The sequence below is a fragment of the Leptonychotes weddellii genome, chromosome 6 (genome assembly GCF_054177405.1).
Source record: "Leptonychotes weddellii isolate Sample4059 chromosome 6, ASM5417740v2, whole genome shotgun sequence".
In the NCBI taxonomy this organism is placed as follows: domain Eukaryota; kingdom Metazoa; phylum Chordata; class Mammalia; order Carnivora; family Phocidae; genus Leptonychotes; species Leptonychotes weddellii.
In genome coordinates, this window is record NC_138374.1 from 135,630,469 (window position 1) to 135,651,129 (window position 20,661).

The 20,661-nt window shown below is 60.2% G+C and overlaps 1 protein-coding gene across 3 annotated transcripts in view; it reads right to left on the reverse strand.

The window, feature by feature from the left end:
* Positions 1 to 2,165: 2,165 nt before the first annotated feature.
* The window catches only part of KIRREL1 (kirre like nephrin family adhesion molecule 1), an 87,474-nt gene continuing 68,978 nt past the window's right edge, over positions 2,166 to 20,661 (reverse strand). For 2 of the 3 annotated variants that reach the window (XM_081825360.1, XM_081825362.1), the window contains exons 3-15: positions 19,811 to 19,960; positions 15,411 to 15,568; positions 13,626 to 13,776; positions 12,540 to 12,645; positions 12,163 to 12,311; positions 11,854 to 11,981; positions 11,104 to 11,278; positions 10,924 to 11,024; positions 9,464 to 9,662; positions 8,188 to 8,295; positions 7,876 to 8,015; positions 7,222 to 7,299; positions 2,166 to 7,106 (exon numbers count right to left, since the gene is read on the reverse strand). In XM_081825360.1, the coding sequence (XP_081681486.1) occupies positions 6,630 to 7,106; positions 7,222 to 7,299; positions 7,876 to 8,015; positions 8,188 to 8,295; positions 9,464 to 9,662; positions 10,924 to 11,024; positions 11,104 to 11,278; positions 11,854 to 11,981; positions 12,163 to 12,311; positions 12,540 to 12,645; positions 13,626 to 13,776; positions 15,411 to 15,568; positions 19,811 to 19,960 (2,120 nt within the window). In that variant the 3' untranslated portion in view covers positions 2,166 to 6,629. The remainder of the gene's footprint in view (positions 7,107 to 7,221; positions 7,300 to 7,875; positions 8,016 to 8,187; positions 8,296 to 9,463; positions 9,663 to 10,923; positions 11,025 to 11,103; positions 11,279 to 11,853; positions 11,982 to 12,162; positions 12,312 to 12,539; positions 12,646 to 13,625; positions 13,777 to 15,410; positions 15,569 to 19,810; positions 19,961 to 20,661) is intronic. The other variant, XM_081825361.1, reaches the window with a different exon arrangement.

Here is a 20,661-nt window from a genome sequence, read left to right on the forward strand (position 1 = left end):
ATTAAGAGCTTTGGTCTGGAAGTGACAAGTCACTTCTGTTTATAGCACACTGGCCCAAACTAGTCAGGTTGGCCTTGTCCAACAGCCAGGGGGCTCGGAGAGACCCAACGTTAGCGGGCATTGGCCATGTCCAACCTTGTGCAAACTCACTTGAGAGCCCATGCTTTGAGTCACCATGCTGTCCTGCCTCATGAAACCCCACGTCCTCGAGGCGCGCCCCCCCCACCCCAGCTCAGTGCCCTGCGTGCACGGGGCTGCTGGCTTTCCTCTCCTTCTCGCCATCCACATCCCTCCAGCACACACAGAGCCACTGTATGCCAGGTGGTTAGGATCCTAAAATACGTGATACATGATCTCTGTGTTCAAGCGCCCTTATTTTAAGAGGATAGTGCTAATGTGTCCTACGCATAACCCTGCCCTCGGAGCAGACAGCTGGAAATGAGATCAGCCCCCTGCAGCTCACCTGTCCCGGGACTTCCCGGGAGGGAGCGAAGGTGAATCAATAATGAGTCAGGCAGGGCTTCCTAGAGGAGAGGGCCTTTGAGCTGGGCCCTAAAGATGAGTACAATCTGGAAATGAGGAGGCAAAAGGACAGGCGCATTCCAGGCAGAGAAGGAGACCTGAGGCCTCAGCACAGAGGCGGGCGGAGCGGTGGGGCATGCCCCCAGGGCAGCACTCCATCTAATGGCAAAAACACTGGGGGAGTGACGGGGAGAGTTGCATGAGCCCGTCCTCTGGGAAGATGGTCTGGATGGAGATCAGTGGGGACCTGAACTTCAGACTTTGGTGAGGAAGGACAGACAGGAGGCTGTCTGTGCCTCGGGCTAGAGGACTTCACAAGGAGGGAGTGGCTTTTCAGACTCTGCCGAGCTTGGTGATTACCACTTGTCCTCAAGCTGGGGGTGACTAAAGAGAGCGGCTGGGGCCCCCGTCACAGGCAGAGGCCTAAAACATGGGACAAGCTCCTGTGGTGCCTTTGTGTCAGGAGCAGAGTGGTGCCCTCTACAGCGCACAGGCTTGTCCCCAAGAGCCTGCTGGCCCCGTGCTGGGCTCTGGGGATGCAGAGAGGAAGCAGGTGCCTCCCACTCGGACCCACCGCACACGACTCGGCCTAACGGACTCACCTGGGTCTCCATGTTTGCACACCTGCTTCTTCTCTGTTTTTTTGCTTACTCTATTCTGTTTGCTTCTGGCCCCCAACTATCATGCCAGGTTTTACCTGCCCCAGTTCAACTTACCTGGCTGCAGCCCCCAGGTCCACCTGCACCTGGGCCTCTCATTCCTGCCCACGTGGGACTAGCCTCAAGCCACCGACAGGCTCCTGGTCCTGGACACGGCGTGGCCCCACGGCTCCCACTGCACCAGCCCCTCCGTCAGCGGGGCCTCTGACTGTGACCTCCGACCTTCTTGGAAATGGGTTGCATTACCTCTAAAGCATTTTTCAGCTCTCCCATCCCTACCTCTGTCTCTGATCGTGTCCTGTGTCCCTTGCACACAGAATGCCTACCGTGGACCAGCTTTGGTTTGCGTGGCTGTTACGTGGATGATGCAAACAATAAAGCCTTTTATCTCTCTGATGATTTATAGCTTTCAAAAAACATGATCTGAAAACAGCCGTTTTTCCCCCAGTGATCCTCAAACGCTCCTGTCAAATGACCAAAGTGAAGTCCTTGCGAAGGCCACTACACTCCAGGATTTCAAATTTCTCAGCGGGATGGCCCATGCGGGCCTCCACAGCACCTGCTCACATCTCCTCACTCTGAACAAGAAGGCCACAGGTTTGGGAACTTCGCTGCTGACCCAAACCTCTGCATCTTAATAAATGCAACCCATCTGGCTCCCACCCTCTCCCAGTTCCTTCGGGATCCGGACCCCGGGGTCAGTCGCCCCCTTTCCTGTCCCATAATCGGATTTGGCACCAAACTTTAGGGTGCGGTGACCTCCCGCTGTTTGCCCCCCTCCCCCCCCACAGCTGCCAGCTTCCCTGGCCGCAGGGCCCTGCGACAGCCACAAATATAAGTAACCACCTGGAGGACACAAATAGATCCTCTCTGCAATCTCAACCCAAAAATCTCTCTTTTCCCCAAATTTGACCATTTCACCCCAAATCAGGCAAGCTTTTAAGTAACAAGAGCTGCTCATGCCTTAAATAACACAAAACATGGTGCTTTTTAAAACATTTATATTTATATATATAAAAAAATTAAATATATATAATATATAGTGTGTTTGAGACTAAAAATATAGTACATAATATTTAAAAAAAAGGAAAATGAAAACAGGCAGAATAGGAAAAGGCGTGAGGACACACAGACACACATTGCTAAAAACCTACGATGGTCTGTCCTAACAAAAATAATATTTTTTTCTCTTCTCTTGTCATCATGGATCCATTTATTATTGGGGTTTGGGGGGAGAAAACTCAACTGGAGCCCGAAGTAGAGGCTGTGACCCCGAGGGTGGTCGGGGTGGAGAGCGTGACCTTCGGGGCCCCAGGGCTCCTCTGGGTGGACTTGGTGCAGCCAGGCCTCCGGGCGGCGCTCGGCTGCGCTCTCCCCAGTGGCGGGTATTCCCGGGGCAGCGTCTGATCTCCAGAAACAGGTAGAAGGCCCCACAGCCCACCGACCCTCGAAAAGGCCCATGGTTGTGGCCAGCGAAAAGCCAGGAGCAGGGGCGGGAGGCTGGCGGGAACGTGGTAGTTCTATGCAAACGGAGCTACTATTATTATTATTATTACTGTTATTATTTTTAAGGGCAGGCTTGTACCAGAGCCGCCCATATGGCCTGTGACTTCTGCACAGCAATGCTTTCTCCAGGGACGGGACCTGGAGCTCCCTCACAGTGATGCAAGAAAATGGGAACCTCCTCCAACCCCCCCATTCTGGAGGGCAGGGGAAGGCAGGGACAAGGGAGGGGGATACTTAAATGCGAGTTTTATAGCCTCTTCACAAAAACAGATGCCTTTCCAAATTACATCCCTCGGTCTATGGAGTGTCCCGTGACCATCTCCTCACTGGTCCCACCAGTCAGGGCCTTCACTAACACCTTTCAGGTGATTCCCTAACAAGAGGCTCAAGGCGGGGACCGGCCGGGGAAACACAGCACTAGAGGGGTAGAGAAGCCTCGGTTTCCACGGCCGGGCAGGGCGCTCAGTCCTGGAATGCGGCCCTCAAAGTGATGGGCCTGCAGATGGGGGGTCAAGCTGACCTCTTCCACCCCAGGCATGGCGTTCGGGGGAGCACTGCTCCATCCCTGCTGGCTCCCCTTCCTGACCTCACAAGGGCTCTGGGGCTGGGCTTAGAGGGATCCAGGATTCAGGATGCAGTCTGAGCCCCACCGCGAGGGGAGAGACTGCAGCTCACCCACAATCACCAGGGCCTCTTCGAGATCCAGAGTTTATGTCAAAACTGCTCTACCCTCTTCCCTCTACTGCTTCACAGAGGGGTCAGCCATGCTCACAGCGCACCACCTGGCTCGGGAGACCCTGGCCGGCAGGTTCACCTCCTCAGTGAGAGGGCTGCGCCGTCCCTGGGCTCCTAAGGACGGCGTGGACGGTGGCTACTCCCAGCTTCCCCTCGGTCAAAGTTGCCCGAAGCCAGGGCGCCAGTGGTGGAGTCTCCCTGCCCCACCCCGGCCACAGACGCCTTTGCCACACCGGCAAAATTGAGTGGGCTCCCAATGTGAGCGACCATTCCCAATCGTCAGAGGATAAGCGCACACCAATCTCACCCAGGCTCAGGGTATGCTTTGTCGCCGTTTGGCATCCAGGGGACCCTAGTGGAAACTTACTCGCAGCACTTCCAGCAAGAGGCCCACAGTGAAAGCTTTTTTCAAGAGAGTAGAACCTTCCACCACCCCCATCCCTTCCCTGCTCACGTCCTGTTCCCAGCTCCTCACCAGGGGTGGCTGGGCCCTCCACCTCACCGAATGAATACAGCAAGAGCAGAATAATTCTAGGGTTGTGCAACCCTCCCCCTATTTTTAAGGCCAGAAAATCGGGGGCAGCAAACGTAAAGAGGTTAGGCCAAGGTCACTTCACCCCATCCTGAAGCTGGGGTCCCCGATCTCCTGACCCTTAGCGCCTTGCTCTTCTCACTAAGATGAGAATATCAAAGGCGATCAGGATCACCAAGGTGACCATATCAAGTACTCTCGGCACCCTGCTGGAGGGCCCCAGCCTCCAACGGCAAAGCTCTACTACGTTCAAGGGCGCCTTCCACTCCCCAGAAAAGCAATTCCGTTTGGCCCAACAGGCAGGCCCCAGTTCCAATTGTGATCAGACGAACAGCGTGCAAATTGCAGAGGGCAGAGAGGGCCTGGGGCGCTGCTGTCTCTCTGTGCCTGGCACTGTGCACGCTCCATACCCAGGAGGGGCCGGTTACTGGGTTAAAGAGCAGAGAGCAGAGAAGGAGCTCTGGTCACAGGCTTCTGAAAACTAATGGTCCCTGTAGTGTCAGCTGAGTTAGCTAGTGACCCTGGGCCCCTGCTCTTCATCATTTCAACAGAATGGACCCAGCACTAATAAAAGGGAGGAAACAGAATGTGGCCAAACCCCAAATACAAATGAATATTTTTTGGAATATTCCTGTTTAAAGAGCCATCACCATCTTTAGACTTTAACTGTTTGGATTACACATGGCTTCTGTTTCTGCGAAGATAATCAGAATATGCGTGAATTCATCTGCACAGGAACCTGCATCCTTACCAGACCTTCTCCCAGGGCTCACATAAAATGACTCTGTAGGGAGGGGTCAGCTCCCAGGGGTAGGGGTGGAATGCAGCTGGAGCCGGGACGATGCCCCCCCACCCCCAAGAGACACCCAGGATTTGCCCCTGTTGCTGCAGAAGGGGAGAGGCAGCCTGCCAGGCTGGAACTGAGCTACTTTCTCCCTGGGCATTAGCTGGTCCTTACGAGCGGGGACAGTGAGGAATGTCACCCCACAGACCCATCCGCAAGGGTGGTGATGGCCCGTGGCTGATGAGCATGTAACTCATTAAAGCAAACATGACTAATGAGTGGTGACCAGGAGAGAGGGCAAAGCGCGTTCTGGGGATTGCCCCCAAGGCCCCGCCCGTCGGGAGAAGAGGAGGCCGGGGCGGGGGCACAGTTCTCTTTGGTCAGAGGCGGCGGCTGAGAATGACCATGTGGAATGTGTGTGTGGGGACAGCATGGGCGTGACTGCCTGCAGTGCCCTCCCGTGCCACCTTCCTCCCTCTCCGGGCCCCTCACCCGCCGTCCCGGAAACTCTGCAACACCTGACGCCGTGTCTGGGGCTTGCAATACCCATCCCCCGTGGCCCCCCACACAGGGCCGGTCAACCAAAGCTGGGCACTCAAGGCACTGAAAGTGGAAGAAGGAATCTGATTGGTCCAAGAAAAAAAAGACACTTAACAAACCAAAACCTGTCTGCAGAGACTATCACCCATGCCCCCGGAAGGTGGCCTCCCCGACCAGCTGGTGGGCAGGACAAGCAGTCTTGAGAGCCAGGCCCCCTCCCTAAGCCTGTCAGAGCCCATCGGGGACAGGTCTTTCCACCTGAATGTTTAAAAATGGATTCAAAGTGCTTGGAAATTCAGAGTAATGGACGGTGCTAGGAATCTGGAGGAGAGCAGGTGGCCCCTTGCCTTCCCACTGGGACTTGGGGCGGGGGATTCCCTACAGCTTTTTTTTTTTTCTCCCCAAATGAGGTTTTCATTGTTTTTTGTTGTCTTTGAAAAATAGCCTATAGCATCCGACCCTCACACCACCACTCCCCAGATAGGCTCAAGAGTTAAAGCCAGGATACAGGGCAGGCTGGGGAGGGAAGGGGCTCCTCTAGAGGGGGTTCTGGAAACCGCTTTGAAGCACACAGCCTTCCTGCTGGTGAGTCAGGACATGGTTCCCCCACCGTTCCTTTCTGCATGGGGACCCCGTGATCTAACTGGCTGGCCCTGCACAGAGGAGAGAGAAAGGGGCTACTGGACAAATCTGGATCCTCTGCTGACAGACAGGTGTCCACGATGAGCAGCCAGGACAGCTGGCCCTTTAATCCCAGCTGAACGAGGGCCGGATCTGAACTCAGTGCCAGGGCTGTTCTGTGGACAGCTAAAATCAATCCAAGGTCCCTTCTGCAGTCGCGGAAGGGAAGATGCTGCCGGGGTATGAATGCAGAGGACAGAGGGGCTGGCCAGGCAAACGTGTTTCCACATATCTGTGCCTGGGCCACCCCCACCCCCCACTGCGTGTCCCCCTAGGCCAACGCCTGCTCATCGTCACACATCCCTGTCCACTTAGGGGAGACCAAAGGGGTGGGGCAGAATGGGAATGCTAAAAAGTGCCCCCTCTGCTCTGCACAACCTTCGCTTCCCTGTCCCCGTGCTGGGGCCAGGCGAGAGCACAGGTCAGAAGAGACACGTCCTCCCGAAGAAGAGGGAAGGGCAGGCCCAGGAGGCTGGGGCATGCACAGAGCACCATCCTCGGGACGGGGTGTTTCCGGGAGACCTGCTCCCCACCTGCCGCAGTGGCCGCGGCGGCGGCAGAGGAAGGCTGGTCCGGGCCGGGAGCGACGCGCAACGCCCCTGAATATCAGGGAACGGCTGTGAGAGCCTCGTCCTCTGCCCCGCAGAGGCGCCCCGGCCGGGCGCCGGGCCTACACGTGAGTCTGCATGCGCTGCTGGAACCGCGGCCCGTAGTCCGAGTGCTGCGAGGTGTAGGAGAAGCGGGTGGCCGTGGCGTACTTGCCGATCGGGTCGTACGCCTCGAACGGGGTCCGCTCCAGGCCGGACGGCGGCGCCTGGGGGTAGCCCAGTCGGTAGGTGGGGTAGCCCGCCGCCGCGGGGAAGGGGTGCGGGTTGAACTTGTCGTAGTTCTCATAGGACAACGTGCCGGCCGAGTCGGCGCCGGCGGGGGCGGCGGGCCCGGGGGCGGCGGGCTCGGGGCCGAAGTCGGACGCGGGCGCGCGGCTGTACGAGCTGAGCTGCGCGTAGCCGCTCGAGTGCGAGAGGCGTGAGGCCGGGCGCCCGTCGAAGCGCGCGGGCCCGGGGGCGCGGTAGTCCGCGTAGAGCACAGCCCGCGACGCCGGCCGGTCCTCGTGGGCGCGCACGTTGTAGTAGCCGTTGGTGGGGTCCTGGGGACGAGGGGCGAGGGCGCGGTGGAGGCGCGGCCGTGGTGCACCTGCCGGGTCCCGCGGCAGCCCGCATCCCCCTCCCCCAGCCTGCGCCCTGCCCGCCCCGCGCGCGCACCTTCATCTCGTACTCCTCCCGCGTGTCCATGGCGTCGCAGCGCAGGTCCTGCTTCAGGTCCACGTCGTCCTTGAAGGACTGCGGAGCCGCAGGGTGGGCGTCAGGGCCGGGGCGGCCTCATCCTGCGCCGGCCCCGCTCCACGCCCAGGGGCCGCTGGAGGGGTTTGGGGCCCCGGGCACACTGGAGTTCTGAGCCTGAGCCCAGCCCGGGAGAGGCTCCGGGCGCCGGGGGTGGGGAGAGGCCGGAGAGCCGGCCTGGCACCGGGTTTGTCACGGATGCACAATGTGACCTTGGGTGTGTCACTGTCCCTCTCTAGGACTGTCTCCTCGTCTGAGCTATGGGGCAGTTGGACCAGAAAACTTCTAGGGGCTTCCAAGTCTGACTGTGTGTGGGAAGGATGGGGCCAAGCGCGGGCCTATGGGGAGCCCCACATGCCTCTCTTCTGCCGCAGGGGAATCAGCCCGGGGAGGATGTGTGCGTGCGTGCATGTGAGTATATGCAGGAGCATTTGTGCGCCTGTGTGTACACACGTGAGCACGTGTGAGCCTGGGCGTGAGTGTGGCAGGGAAGACAGAGAGAAGGTGGTTCGTAGAGCTGGGGCGGGTCCCAAGAACGTGAAGAGGGGAGTGGGCCAGGAGGAGCAGGACCCTCACCGAGTAGATGGCCTTCATGACCCGAGTCGCAGTGGACACGCTGGCTGTATCATCCTCCCGGTCTGAATGCATCGTAAGTGGCTCGCGGTTGACAGTCTCCACCTTGATGTCCAGCTTCCTCAGGGTCACGTCCTTGCGACCTGGACAGGGAAGGGCAGCCTGGACGCGCTCTGCCAGCCGCTACGGGCCAGGCCTAGGAGCGCGGGGGTCCGTCTGCGGGGGGGGGGGGCCGCTGTGTGCGCGCGCGCGGGAGGGGGGGCGCCCCGTGGGGGGGGCCGCTGTGTGTGTGCGCGCGGTGGGGGCCATACTCACTGCCTTTGCGGCGGCGGTAGAGGAAGAATACCAAGGCGATGAAGAAGAAGGTGAGCAGGACGCCCGCACCGATGGTGGCCCCGGCAATGATGCCCACAGGCAGCACCTCTTCAGAGGGAAGGAGAGGCTGGGGTGAGGCTGGTGGCTCACGGGGACCTGAAGGCCAGGTGCCAGAGCTCCACCGATATCCACGGACAGGAACGGTGTTTGCTCAAGTCAGGGGCAGTTGGAGGGGAAGGTCTGCATTGTGTCTGGGTTTAGGCCTGAGCTTTGGCTTGATCAGGCTTGGGAGCATGGCCATGTCCCATCCCTGCAGCTGTGACACAGTGTGATCCTGGCCCTGGGGGCCCACCCACCCCTCTACAGCCCACCTGCCTGCGAGGCTTGGCCTCGGCTTCCTGGGCTGGGCTGCTCTTTGAGGTTAGCTGTCTCCACAGACTCCAACCTGTCACCCATGTCCCCACCTCTCACCACCTCCCCGGCCCCACCCCATGGCCAGGGCAGCACCAGCACCCGCCCTCCCAGGGCTCGCACAGTTCTCCTTGGCTTCCCTGCTCCCCAGAGCTGAGTAGGACCCAGGGAACCTCCTCCAGCTTCCTCTCCCTTCCTGGCAGTCCTGGATGGATCAGATCCTCGGGAGGCTCTTCCCCTCCTCGCTGGGTCCTGCCGCACTCCCTCCGCTCCGTTCTTCCCCACCACCCCCTCGCTGGCTCTCTCAGCTAAGACGCACCTGACGGGAGCCCCCTCCTTTCTCTCCCTCGTCAGAGCTTCCAAAAAAGTCAAAGGCAATTTCTCCTTCGACATGCAGCGTCTTAAGGGAGGAAGCGTGTGCCTCCTAGAAGATGAAGGATTCTCGAAGAGGTGGGGCACCACAAGCTCCTGGGCGCCCGCCACGTGCCTGGTGTTTTATAGATATTCTCACTTCATCCCCACGCCAACCCCATGAGGTCGGTAGTAGTACACCCTTTCATGAAGCATCTGCTTTTCTCCACCTGAAGTCCTTTGCTCCCACTCTGTGTGCTCCTCCACTGACCCAAAACCCCCTCGAGGAGCAGGACCGCGTCTTGGGCACTGCCATCCCGGCTGCCCCTCGTGCGGGGCCCGGCGCAGAGGGGAGGCTCAATGAATGTTTAAAAAAGGGGGTGGTTTTCCCCAGGTGAGCATCAGCGCAGGCTCTGGAGGGTAGGTCCCAGGAGAGTTGTCTCCCCATGAGGACTGCCAGGGGAGGGAGGAGGGAGCAGAACCCCCAGCTGCCCCGCACCCTGGTCATGGTCACCTCGCTCTTCCAGCTGGATGATGGCCGTGCCGGGCCCAAAGCTGTTCCAGGCCGTGCAATTGTAGTGCGTCTGGAAGTCTGCCTCCATGACATTGTTGATGGTGAGCGTGGACAGCACCCCACTGCCCGAGTTCGTCCTCTCCACCGTGTAGCGCTCCAGGGTCCCCACCTCCAGGAAGTTCTCCTTCCATGCCCAGGCCTGGGGTGGGGAGGGCAGGGGGGGATAAGGAAGGAGCAGGTGGCAGAAACAGCTGACCCACCCTCCAGGCATCCTTGTCCCGTGTGCCCTGTGTGTCCCTCAACCCAGCGCAGCGCTCACTCTGCAACAAACCCAAGTCACACCTGCTGCCTCAAGCCTTGGCATGGGATCTCCAGTCTAAGGGAAACAGTGGCTGCCAACACAATGGAGATGTATGCCAGGAACATGCAGATATGCTTAGGGACATTCTTTAAAATGCAGATTCTTGGAGCTTAACTCTTAAATATGCAACTCCAGGGGAGAGGTCCAGGAATCTCTATTTTTCTAACAATCCCATGGATGCAGGTGCGGCTGGGCCAGTGAACCAATATTTGGCAGCCCTGATGTCCTGGATGGGGAGTCAACATGCGGCCCTGGGCCTGGCTCTCCCTCGAGCCCCTGTGTGGCCTCCCCTCCCCTCTCTGGGCCTCCGTGTCCTCATCTGTAAAAGCAGAGAACCAGGCCGGAGTTGGATGCCCGGGGTTTGTCCAGCTCTGGTGGTCTGAGAGTCTTCAGCTTTACCTGTAGCCAAGCCGCAGCCGGCCCCACACGAACCCACCCGGGGGGCTCTGGAGACCCATCCCAGACTCTTAGAACAGGGAGGATCTCTCGCAGCCTCCTCCATCCCTGAGTTCCCGGTCGGGACACCCCTTTCCTGTCCCCTCCCTGAGCACTGGCTCCTTTCCAGGGATCAATCCTCCTAGCTCTGCAAGGAAAGCCCCTGGGAGCCGAGCCGCCCGCTGCCCAGGCGGCCGTGGTAATGAAGTGTCCCTGGGCAGCCCTGGAGTTAGCCAAATGGTCATTAAATGTGATGAGGGGTTTGACGGTTAATGGTCATGGGAGGAACTAATGGCGCATGGTGTGGGGAAGAGGAGAACGGAGGGGGGAGAGGGAGCGGGTAGGAGGAGGAAGACAGAAGGGGGCAGAGGGCCGGGGAACCCAGGGGCAGGGTGGAAGGAGGCTGAGGAGAGGGAAGGAGATGAGGCAGAGAGAGCAGCCGGGGCGCCCCGGCCTCTCACACCTGTTGCTGCGGCCATCAGGCAGGGACACTGCCCCCATTTTGTGGATGACAAAACTGAGGATCAAAACACTCAGTAATTGGCTCAGGGTCACGCGACAAGTGAGAGAGGGGGAAGTGGCACGTGAGCAGGGACGGGGGCAGAGGGACGCAGCCTCCAGGTGGCTGGCTGTCCTCGGGCCCTGTGACAGTCGCGGCACTCACAATGCGGTCCGGGGGCGGCGTGCTCCCGATGAAACACTCCACCTTGCCCCCGTCACCCCTGACAGCATACTGCACCGCCTCACTGGAGATAATGGGGGGCCCTGTGAGCAAGAAGACGCGGTCAGGGCCGGCGGGACATCGCAGCACGCCCACCCAGGCCCAGCCCCGGAGGCCGCTCACCGTTCACGTAAAGGGGCACCTCCCTCTCGGCCACGCCGATCCGAGGCACGATGGCCCGGCAGGTGTATGTGCCCGCATCGGCCTGGGTCACTGACTTCAACAGCAGCTGGTTGCTGTTACTCAGGACCTGGGCAGAGAGAGCAGCCTCGGGTGGGGAGCCAGGAGGCCTGGGCCCCTGGGTCCGAGTGGGGCCCCGCATCGGAGGCATCGGGAAGAAAGCAGGAAGGGCCACAAGTGAATTCCCAGAAGGGCAAAGGGTGCATCCCCTGACTCTAAACAGGGCCGCACTGAGGCCTGCCGTCTCTGCAAGAGTGGGCTGAGAAGGGCGGAGGCCAGAGAGGGCAGCTGGCGCTGCGTGGTTTCCCAGAGAACGCAGCCTCTCTGACGGTCTGTTCTAGAGCTTTCCCTGCCAAACAAGGCAGGAAGTTTCACCCTGAAATCCCTCTTCCTGCAATTCCAGCCCGAACTATCTAATGCAGGGGTCTGTAGAGCTGCAGAAACCACCCCTCCCCCCTCCCCCACACATAGGTCCCCCGTCCCTCCCATGGTCACTGAACTTGCCAGCTGTTCTGCGGGGACAAGTGGGTTTTGCTCCCGAGCACTGACCGCCTCCTCCAAATCCCAAGACCCTGGAAACACTCTAGCTTCGACTTGAAAAGTAATGCTGCGCCAGCCTCGCCCCACCCCTGCTCTCCCACCTGTGACCGACTCCTTCCTCCCCGCGCTCAAGATGGGTAGCAGGCGTCTTACCATGTTTGAATCCTTTTTGGTCCAGGTGAGGGTGAGGGGGGGATTCCCCACCCAGACACAGGTGAGGGTCACATCAGAGCCAATATCTGTGGTCGTGGGTTTGGGGTCAACTACGATCCGGGGGGCAACTGTGTAGAAAACAGCACTTGCTAGGGACTCAGTCTCATGGGGGGTCAGCTCTAGCCGATCCTCTCTTCCTTCTGCTGCTCTGCCACCTCCCCTGAGCTGTCCCCTGTCCCCCCACCCCTACCCCAGACCCTTCAAAGGTCCCTGCCCTCCCCATCCACCCCTGCCCTTCCGGCCACTCACAGTGGACGTTTACTAAGGTGCTGACGTTGGTGCTCCCCACTTTGTTGTGAACCTCACAGGACACAGGCTCCGTGAAGAAGGAATAGTCGACATTTGTCTCATAGCGACTCTCGTGGGCATCTTCAATCAAGAAGCCGCCCTTGGCCCACCTGGGGTGAAGGCAACACAGAGTGGGGATCAGGGCTTGGCCCCCTCTCACCCACATCCAGTAGCACGACCCCCACCCCGGCACCCCCCACTCCAGGCGCAGGGTGCCCCCAGGCCCCCCTTGCACTCCGGCACCCCCCACTCCAGGCGCAGGGTGCCCCCAGGCCCCCCTTGCACTCCGGCACCCCCCACTCCAGGCGCAGGGTGCTCCCAGCCCCCACCCCTTGCACCTGTAGCCCAGGATCTCGGGGTTGGCTGTGGCCTGGCAAGTGAAGACAACGCGCTCCCCCTCCTGCACCGTCTGTGGCTCAATGGACAGGGTCACCGTGGGAGGGTCTGCAAAGCAGGGGACAGGAAGGGTCTTTTCTGTCCCCCAGGTTTCTTTCTCTTCCTAACACACACACCCAGCCCTCTCCCTGTGCAGAGATCTGGGAATTGGAGTCTGTAGTGAAGCCGCTCCAAAAGAGAAGCCATCTTCCTCCCCTTTACCCCACGGAGCCTCCAGGGGGCCGGCTAGGGGGCCGGGACCCAGGCTGCTGCAGGAGAGACAATTAGCGGATGTAATGGTGCACTGTGGCCACGAGGCGTCAGCGTGGCCTCGCGTGGCTCACGGAAAGGGATGGGGGTGGGGCATCTCCAGCCCCTGCCCAGCTCCCTCCCTTTTCTGGGCGGAGGGGCTGTAAGGAGCATCCCCTGAGTAGCAGGCTCCATCCTGGCTGCTCGGACGCGCGCTCTCTCTCTCTCTCTCTCTCTCTCTCATTTAGGTGCTCCCACAGCTCCGACAGACAGGAACAGGTCCCAAGTCCCTCCTCTGAGCCCCATGGAATTAGATGTATTTCAGAATTTGGAGTTTTTAAATTTTAGAAAGGTGCTGGTGTACACAGACCATTTACTATGAAAGACCCCCAGCAGGGTCTGGGCAACAGCTCACAGTGACATATGGGTTAAGTAAGAGACCGTGGGGAACCTTAGTTCATGTTTTGCCAGTAAATCAGTTTCAGTTTGGAATTTCAGAGAAGAGATCGTGGGCCTGTATTTTATTTTCTTCCACTATACAGAATTGGGAACTGAGGGTCAAAGAGATTAAGTCGCAGCGGAAGTCACAGGCTGGATTAGACGCAGGAGTTGGCTGACTCGCCGACGGTGCTTCCCCCAGCCCTCGGGGCCCGCGGCCCCTGGGTACTCCAACCAGGGGATCCAAGAGCATCTGCCCTGGGGCCCCGGGGGATCTGCATTCGGGGCTTCTCCGAGGGCGCCCCACACTCCCTTCCTCAGCCCACCCCTCCCTCCAGCTCCGCTGCAGGACCCCTGCTCACGGTGCACGTCGAGCTCGATGGAAGTCTCCTTGCCAGTCGGGGTGGCCTCGTTCACGCTGCGGCAGGTGAAGACACGCCCAATGTCCAGGTCTGTGGGGTTAATGAGCAACTGGCTGATGGTGGTCTCCCTCTTCCCATCCTTCAGCAGTTCCTGGGGTGGGACAAGTGGGGGACGGGGTCAAGCTAGAAGCCCCCTGCACTGCAATCAGGATGACCCGGCCCAGAGACAGGCTTGTGCCGGAGGGGCATGTGAACCCCACCCCCAGCCCCAGCATCCTCCCCCAGGCCGGCTTTGGTTTGGTTTTTAATTAATACACTTTATTTTTTAGAGTTTTAAGTGTACAGAAAACCTGAACAGAAAATGCAGCGAGTTCCCATCCACCCTCCTCCCAGACCCCACGGTTTCCGCTAATGAACATGACACGCAACTGACGGACCCGTGTCCAGCTTCCACCGGAGCCCACTCTGCATGTGCTACCATTCCCCGTGGTTCCGAGCCTCATTCCTGGGATTTTGTGAGTGCAGCCCCAGGCCCCTCTTCTGCACTGCCGTCGTGGCCCTCCCGGTCCGTCTGTCCTGCTCTGCTCTGGGCACACGCTGCCTCGCCCCGGGGGCCCTGTGTGTGAGCGCTCCTGCCAGACCGTGAGCCCCTGGGGGGCAGGAAGGGCTCACAGGCCGTCTCGCTGGCTCAGGGGGGCCAACCTGAGGCCCCTGAATGTGGTCACAGGAACCCGTGAGCTGTTTGCCATATTCCAGCTGTGCCAGGGAAGCCCCACTGCTTGTCCGAGGGAGGCCCTGCGCCCTGACAGCAGCACACCTCTGCTGGACGGGAGCAGGGCCAGCGCCGTGCAGGGCTGCCGGCTCCCCCCGCTGCTCGGCCAGGACCTGCTGTCGTTAGAAAACGGGAGCAGGAACGTGGACGACAAATGGCCATTAACAAATCAGCTCGTTTGGTTGCCAGAACGTTTCAAAATCTGTAGTCCTACAGGAGAAAAATTACACATGTCTTGGCGGTAAAAGGTTAAGCACCACTGAGGCCAAACTGTCCTGGGTCGAATGGGGAAACTAAGGCCAGAGAGCAGGGACCCGGGCAAGGTCACACAGCCTGTCAAGGGCAGAGCTAATCGGGCTCTGCCTGGCACTGCTCTCCGAGGCACACAGGGGAGCAGGTCCCCCCGGCACCTAGCGAAGGGCTGGGCCCACCTGGCGATGGGGATGCTCATTCCAGCTCCACCCAGAACATCACCCGATGGCTTCTCTGTCACAGCTTCCTCGTCTGTACAACCTACGTGGGAGCCCTGCCTCCTCAGCTTCTTGGCTGCGCCAACCAGAGGCTGAAGGACGAAGCCGGAGGTGCTCAACGGAGCACAGCCGAGCAAACCCCAGCTGTGTGACCTTGGGCGAGGCATCAACCTCTCTGACCCTCAGTGTCCCTCTTTGTCGAGTTGGGAGGAACACCTGCCTTATCAAACTCCCTTGACAATTAAGAGGGACTGTCCATTAGGAGCCAGCATGCACAGTGCCTGGCACACAGTAGGTGCTTAATGTAGCTGGTATTAGCATTATTCTTAGTCCCTGCTAGCCACCGAATGCGCCGTGAACCTGGGAGCTCCCTCCTCTTTGGATCCCTGCCTTCCCAGCTACACGATGGATGAGAGGCTTGGACCAGACGGCCTACAAGCTCTCCTGTCACATCTGTGTCCCCCGAGTCTGGGTCAGGCCCATGTGGGAATGAGAGGCGACCTGGGATGGGGCCGAGGGGTCTGGGGGAGCCGCAGATCTCACCGTGCTGGCCACAGCGCCCTCCTGCTGCGTCCCATCCCGGAACCAGATGATGGTGGCGGCCGGCTTGGCGTTGAAAGCTCGGCACGTGAGGTTGTGGGGGGTGCCTGCTTGCAGCAGAATCACAGGGCCGCCGTCGATCCTGGTGTCCTCTGGGGGGACTGCGGGGCGAGCAGAGCCTCAGTCAGGGTGTGGCCAGCTCCGCCCTGGCGCCCACAGCCCCTGCCCCTGGTGGCATCCCTCCCGCGGCACGGCTGCGGCCACCTTAACTTGCAATCACTGTAGCTGTTGGTCCTGGGGAGGCTTCACCCCAGGCCACCAGCACAACCCGCCCGCCCCCCACCTAGTTCTTTCCCAGCCCAGCTGGCGGGGGAGGGGGCGTGGCCGCAAACGGGGAAGAGCCGGGGTCTCCAGGACTGGAGTGCCGCTCACACCCCGGGGGCCTGGCTCGGGAGGAGCGTCCTCATCTATTCCATCCTGTGCGCCCCTGTGCCCTGGGCCAGCCCCGGGAGCCAGTCCACTCCGGCCACTTCCCAAATGGACTCCCTGCCTCCAGTGCCCCCGGCCGACACATCCATCGCCGCGGGCAGGTTGGTTATTTTCTCCAGCGCAGCAAAGACTGTGCCACCGCCCCGCTCAGACACCTCTGAGGGCTACGAAGTGCCGCAAGCCCCTCAGCCCTGCACTCTCTCGTGTCCTCACCTCCGCTGTCCCTTCCTGGGCCTGCTGCATGGGCCCTCCCGCCACAGCCGGCCCGCAGGGGCTCCCAGGCAGGTGCTCTGAGCTCCTAACCGACCTTGTGTTGGGGTCACTTGGGAGGACTGCCGGGACCCCGTCCCAGCCAAGGCCGCTGTCCCCGGCTCCTGGATTTCTACTGTCTCCAGGGCCCAGAGGTGGTCACCGTAGGCTCCTGCTACCCGCTTGAGGGACTAAATGGGTCAGATTTCTGATGCCAAGGAATAGGAGGCCTCTTCCTGTCCTATCCTCACGGGCTCCTAAAGGCTCAGGCGATCAGATTACACGTTCCTTGAAGGTAGGGCTGCTTCTTTCTCTGAAAGCCCGAGGTCTAGCCGAGCTGGGTTGACAGCAGGTCCTCGGGGATACTGACTGAATGAAAGAACGGGGGATTGAAGAGACAGAGGCAGGATTTTGATTATCATCGTTCTGGTGCACCCCGTTGTCATCAGGTCAGCAATGGGAAAGGGCTTTGTTTGCCTCTGGGAAGACCCAGAGGGGGCTCTGCGAGACAACCCTGAGAGCAGACGTGGAAGGCCCACAGAGCCTCGCAGTGCACCGGGCTGCCCCGGAGTGTGGGAAATGCCGGTCCTGAGCTGCCATGTCCACTGGAAGGGAACCACCTGCAGCCCGTCTGTGTTCCGCTCAACTCGTGCATGCGGAGGGGTAGTTTCCAAGCAGGCTGCCCTGATTTTAAACCCTGGCACGTCTGTTTACCTGTTGTGTGATCTTGGGTGAGGCCCTCAGGTCAGAGTCTGTTTCTTCAACAGGGACGTAGCAGGACCTAACCAGGGGGCCCTGGTGAAGGTCAGCGGGGGTGCTGGGTATGGACTACAGCGTGCAGGCCCGTGTGACACCTGGGCTGTGTTTGCTCAGCTGCTCAGACGAGAGCCAGCAGCGCCCCCAGTTCCTGGCCGGCAGATTAGCCACTGAGTCCCCAGCTCCTCCTCTTTGCTTGCTGCTCTGCCTGGTCCCCCTGTCAGACGGTGCTCTGGGTCTCCTGGTCTGTGTGGGCCCCTCTGAGGTCACACCTGCTGTCGCACCCAGGAAGGACGTCCTGGATGGGCAGAGGTCCTGCCCATCTGCGGGGGACACCGTGTCCTGGGTCAGAGGGAAGGCTTCTCCTCCCATCGGCTCTCCCTTCCCTAGAACGCTGGCCCTCTCCCCTCGTTCAGGCAAGACCGTCCATCTGTCGCCTCTGTCGCTAACCCATCTTTCTCTCTGTTTCTGGGGCAAAGGAGAATAAGGCCATTGAAGTGTCTGCTCCACTATCAGAGGGTGCGTGTTCGTGTGGATGCTTGTTTATGAACAAATTATTATGATCTGTGACAAATCTGTATCTCAATATGTACATGTGTCTGTGGCCTCAGTTTCCTTGTTTGTAAAATTTTAAAAATAACATTGACGGCTCTTCCCCAGAGGTGATGCTGTGAAGTCGAAATGAGATCCCAGACGTGCAGCCGGTAAGCTGTGATGTGATCCGGTGTTTCTGCCGTTCGTGGAATGCTGACCAAAGGGCCCAAGTACCACGCGTACCTGATTGCATTTGAAGCTCACCACAAAGTGTACTTCATTAACTCTTTCGTGGTAAATACCATGGACCCCAATTGGCAGACAAGGTCCCTGAGGCTCAGAGAGGTTAAGAAATGTGCTCGGAGGTAGGAGAGTGAGTTAAGCGGCACTCGGGGGGTGGCTGTAGGCCTGCAAGCGGACGCCGCGTCTGCATCTGCGTCTGCAGGGGAGCGGAAGGCCGCCGCTCAGTCCCGCCACAGGGAGAAGGAAAGCCTGGCCTGGGGTGGGGGCAGGGAGACCACCAAGGGCTGTGGCTGCAGATGAGGGGTCTACCAGGCACTGGACGCAGCCCACTCTCGACTCTGCCCTGCCCAGTCTCCGGGCTCCGGTGCCGTGACGAAGGTGTACGTAACCAGGTGAGCAGGGAGCATTCGAGACACAGCCTGTCTTCTGGGCCTGCATGCGGCTGCAGGTGGCAGGGCGTCTGGGAGAGCGATGAGCAAGCACGAACCTCTCACCTCTTTCCCTCTTGGGGCCTGTCCCTGCCCCTCATGCCCCCCAAACTCCCCTCAGTGGCTTGCAAGCTTTTAAACAAGGTACTCCTCCACCTAGGGTCCCCATTGATACTCTCCTCTTCCAGGAAGCCTTCCTTAAATGAACCAAGCCACTGGATGCCATTATAAGCCCCATTCCTGCAGTACCTAGGGGTTTAGCTGGCCTTTTTTTCATCTTTATTTCTCTGTCTTTGGAGGTCTGGGGCAGGAGAGGGAAGGGAGTACCAGGGGCTCCTTGTTAGGATGGGAGTTCTCCGGGTCAGACGCAGTACCTCCAGAACCCACAACCGAGGCGGTTAGGGAGGGAAAAGAAGACGGACGGACTCCCCAGAATCTCGTGACTCCCTTAGATGGCCCGGGCTGGCGCGGGCTCACACACACCCCAGGAGGGACGGGAAGTGCGGTCATGGCGCCCCACGCCCATCCCTGGCGGCCACCTGACTCTCTTTCCCTAACCTCAGTCCTGTGCCTTGCTCACCAGACAGGAAGAGCGAGCCCCGCGCCAGGCTAGAGTCCTAGCCCTGCGGGGCCTTGACACCCTGACACCTCAGTGCCCAAGCTCTCGCGGTTCACAGCTTCCTGGGCAGGAGCAGCAAAGCAGCTGAGAAAAGGGTGATACCACCTTATTGATGAGCAAGCTGATACCCAGGGGTCATGACCTCTTCAGGGTCACAGCGCCAAATGGCCCTGGGCTCCTGACTCCCAGCTCCCAGTCCAGCCCTTCCCTGACACAAGGATGACTTCCTGTCACCTTCTCACTCCCACCCTCCCCCCAGGTAAAACCTTCCTGTGTCCAAGCTCACGGTCTCTGCTCCTCTCCCCCCATCCCTTCCAGGGGCATTCCCAGGTCACAGATTTCAGGCAAAGGGATGGAAAAGAGGGAGCAGGACAGATCAAATGAAGGCAGGAGAAAGGAACTGGACAGCACGGAGGACAAAAGGAAGAGGGAGGGTCATGGGCAGAAGGAAGCAGAGCAGAGGCCGAGGCCAGGGAGGGCACCAGGCTGGAGGGAGCTCCTGCAGGGTCCAGTCCCCTCATTCTGCAAATGGCCCCGGTGTTCTCACAGAGGGACATCTGCTTGGCGCCAGCAGGACCCAGCCCACCATCCCAGTGCTCAGCCCTCGGGTCTTGTTCCTTCCGGTCTTGCTCCTTGGCTCCCAGAAGGGCCTCCAGGGCAACCTCAGTGCCCAGGGAGGGAAGGAGTGGTGAAGGGCAGTAGGGGTTGAGTGAGGAGGAAAAGGAGCCCCCGGGGCAGCTGCTGGGGCTGGGGCAGCAGAGGGGGAGGACGGGAGAAGTTCCCTCACTGACAAGCCTGGGCCAGGAGTGGATGCATCTCCAGCACCCCAACTGCTCTGCCCTGGGGAGCCTCGTGTCCCGCAGGCAGAGCCCAATCCAGCTGCGCACAGAGGATGCCAGGCCTCGTGCACCCGTGGTCCCGCCAGGGGGGCCCACGTGCCCGCTTCACCCTCTTCTATTGGACTTGGCTTTGGAAGAAGTTTAGAGAAGGATCTGGGGGGCAGTGGGGACAGGCCTGAGGCCAGGAAGGAGGGAGGAGTCAAGGGGACAGGAGGGAAAGAGCGAGAGGAGGGGCTGGGGCATTACTGAGCACGGTGAGCTTGGCCCGCCGTGAGCGCAGGGCGGCCTCCGTGGCCTGGCACTCGTAGGAGGCGTCGTCAGACAGCTCGGCGTCCGTGATCTCCAGGTTGTACTGCCCAGCATCCGCAGAGCCCACGACCCGGTACCGCGGCCAGGCTGCAGGGACACAAAGGGCGAGCGAGGTGAGCCCCGCCCCAGCCTGGGAACCGGCCTGGGACCCAGCCCAGACCGCCCTGCCCGCCAGGCTTCTCTCTGTCCCCAGGTCTCATCCCCTCGCCCCACGGCGGGGGCTGCGTCCCGCCCAGGCCACCTCTCCTCTCTCCTCCCTCCTCCCTGGCCTGGGACCCCGTCCGCAGTCCCAGGTGTGACACCCCGATGTCACAACGTCCTACAGTGAGTCTGGGGGCCCTGCAGCAGGAGCAACAGGGAGACAGAAGGGGGAGAGGAGCAGAAATCTCTGGAGCTGTTTGCAGACAAACGTCTCTCATAATAATAGGAAAGGAAGAGGAAAAAAGCCAAGAGAAAAGAGGGGGAGGGCATGTGGGCGCTGGAAATATAGGGCATTGCAGCACAGATGGGGTTCCCTGGGGCCGGGGGGAGCCAAGGCAGGCCAAGGCCTCGCCGTACCCGCGACGCGGGGGACGGATGAGGCAGCTCCTGCCCCTGAAGGAGCCCCTGACCCACGCGGTCCCTGGAGAAGCCACGGCTGTGGCAGGTGGGCCTCTGAGCCTCTGGCCCCCTCTGGCTCAGCCTCCCCTGCCCTCCCCTGCAGGCTCGCACCCCCTCCCCTGTCCCCCTCTCCCGGGCTCCCCACCGGCTCCCTCCCATTATCTCCCTCTGCCCAGGGGTTATCGATC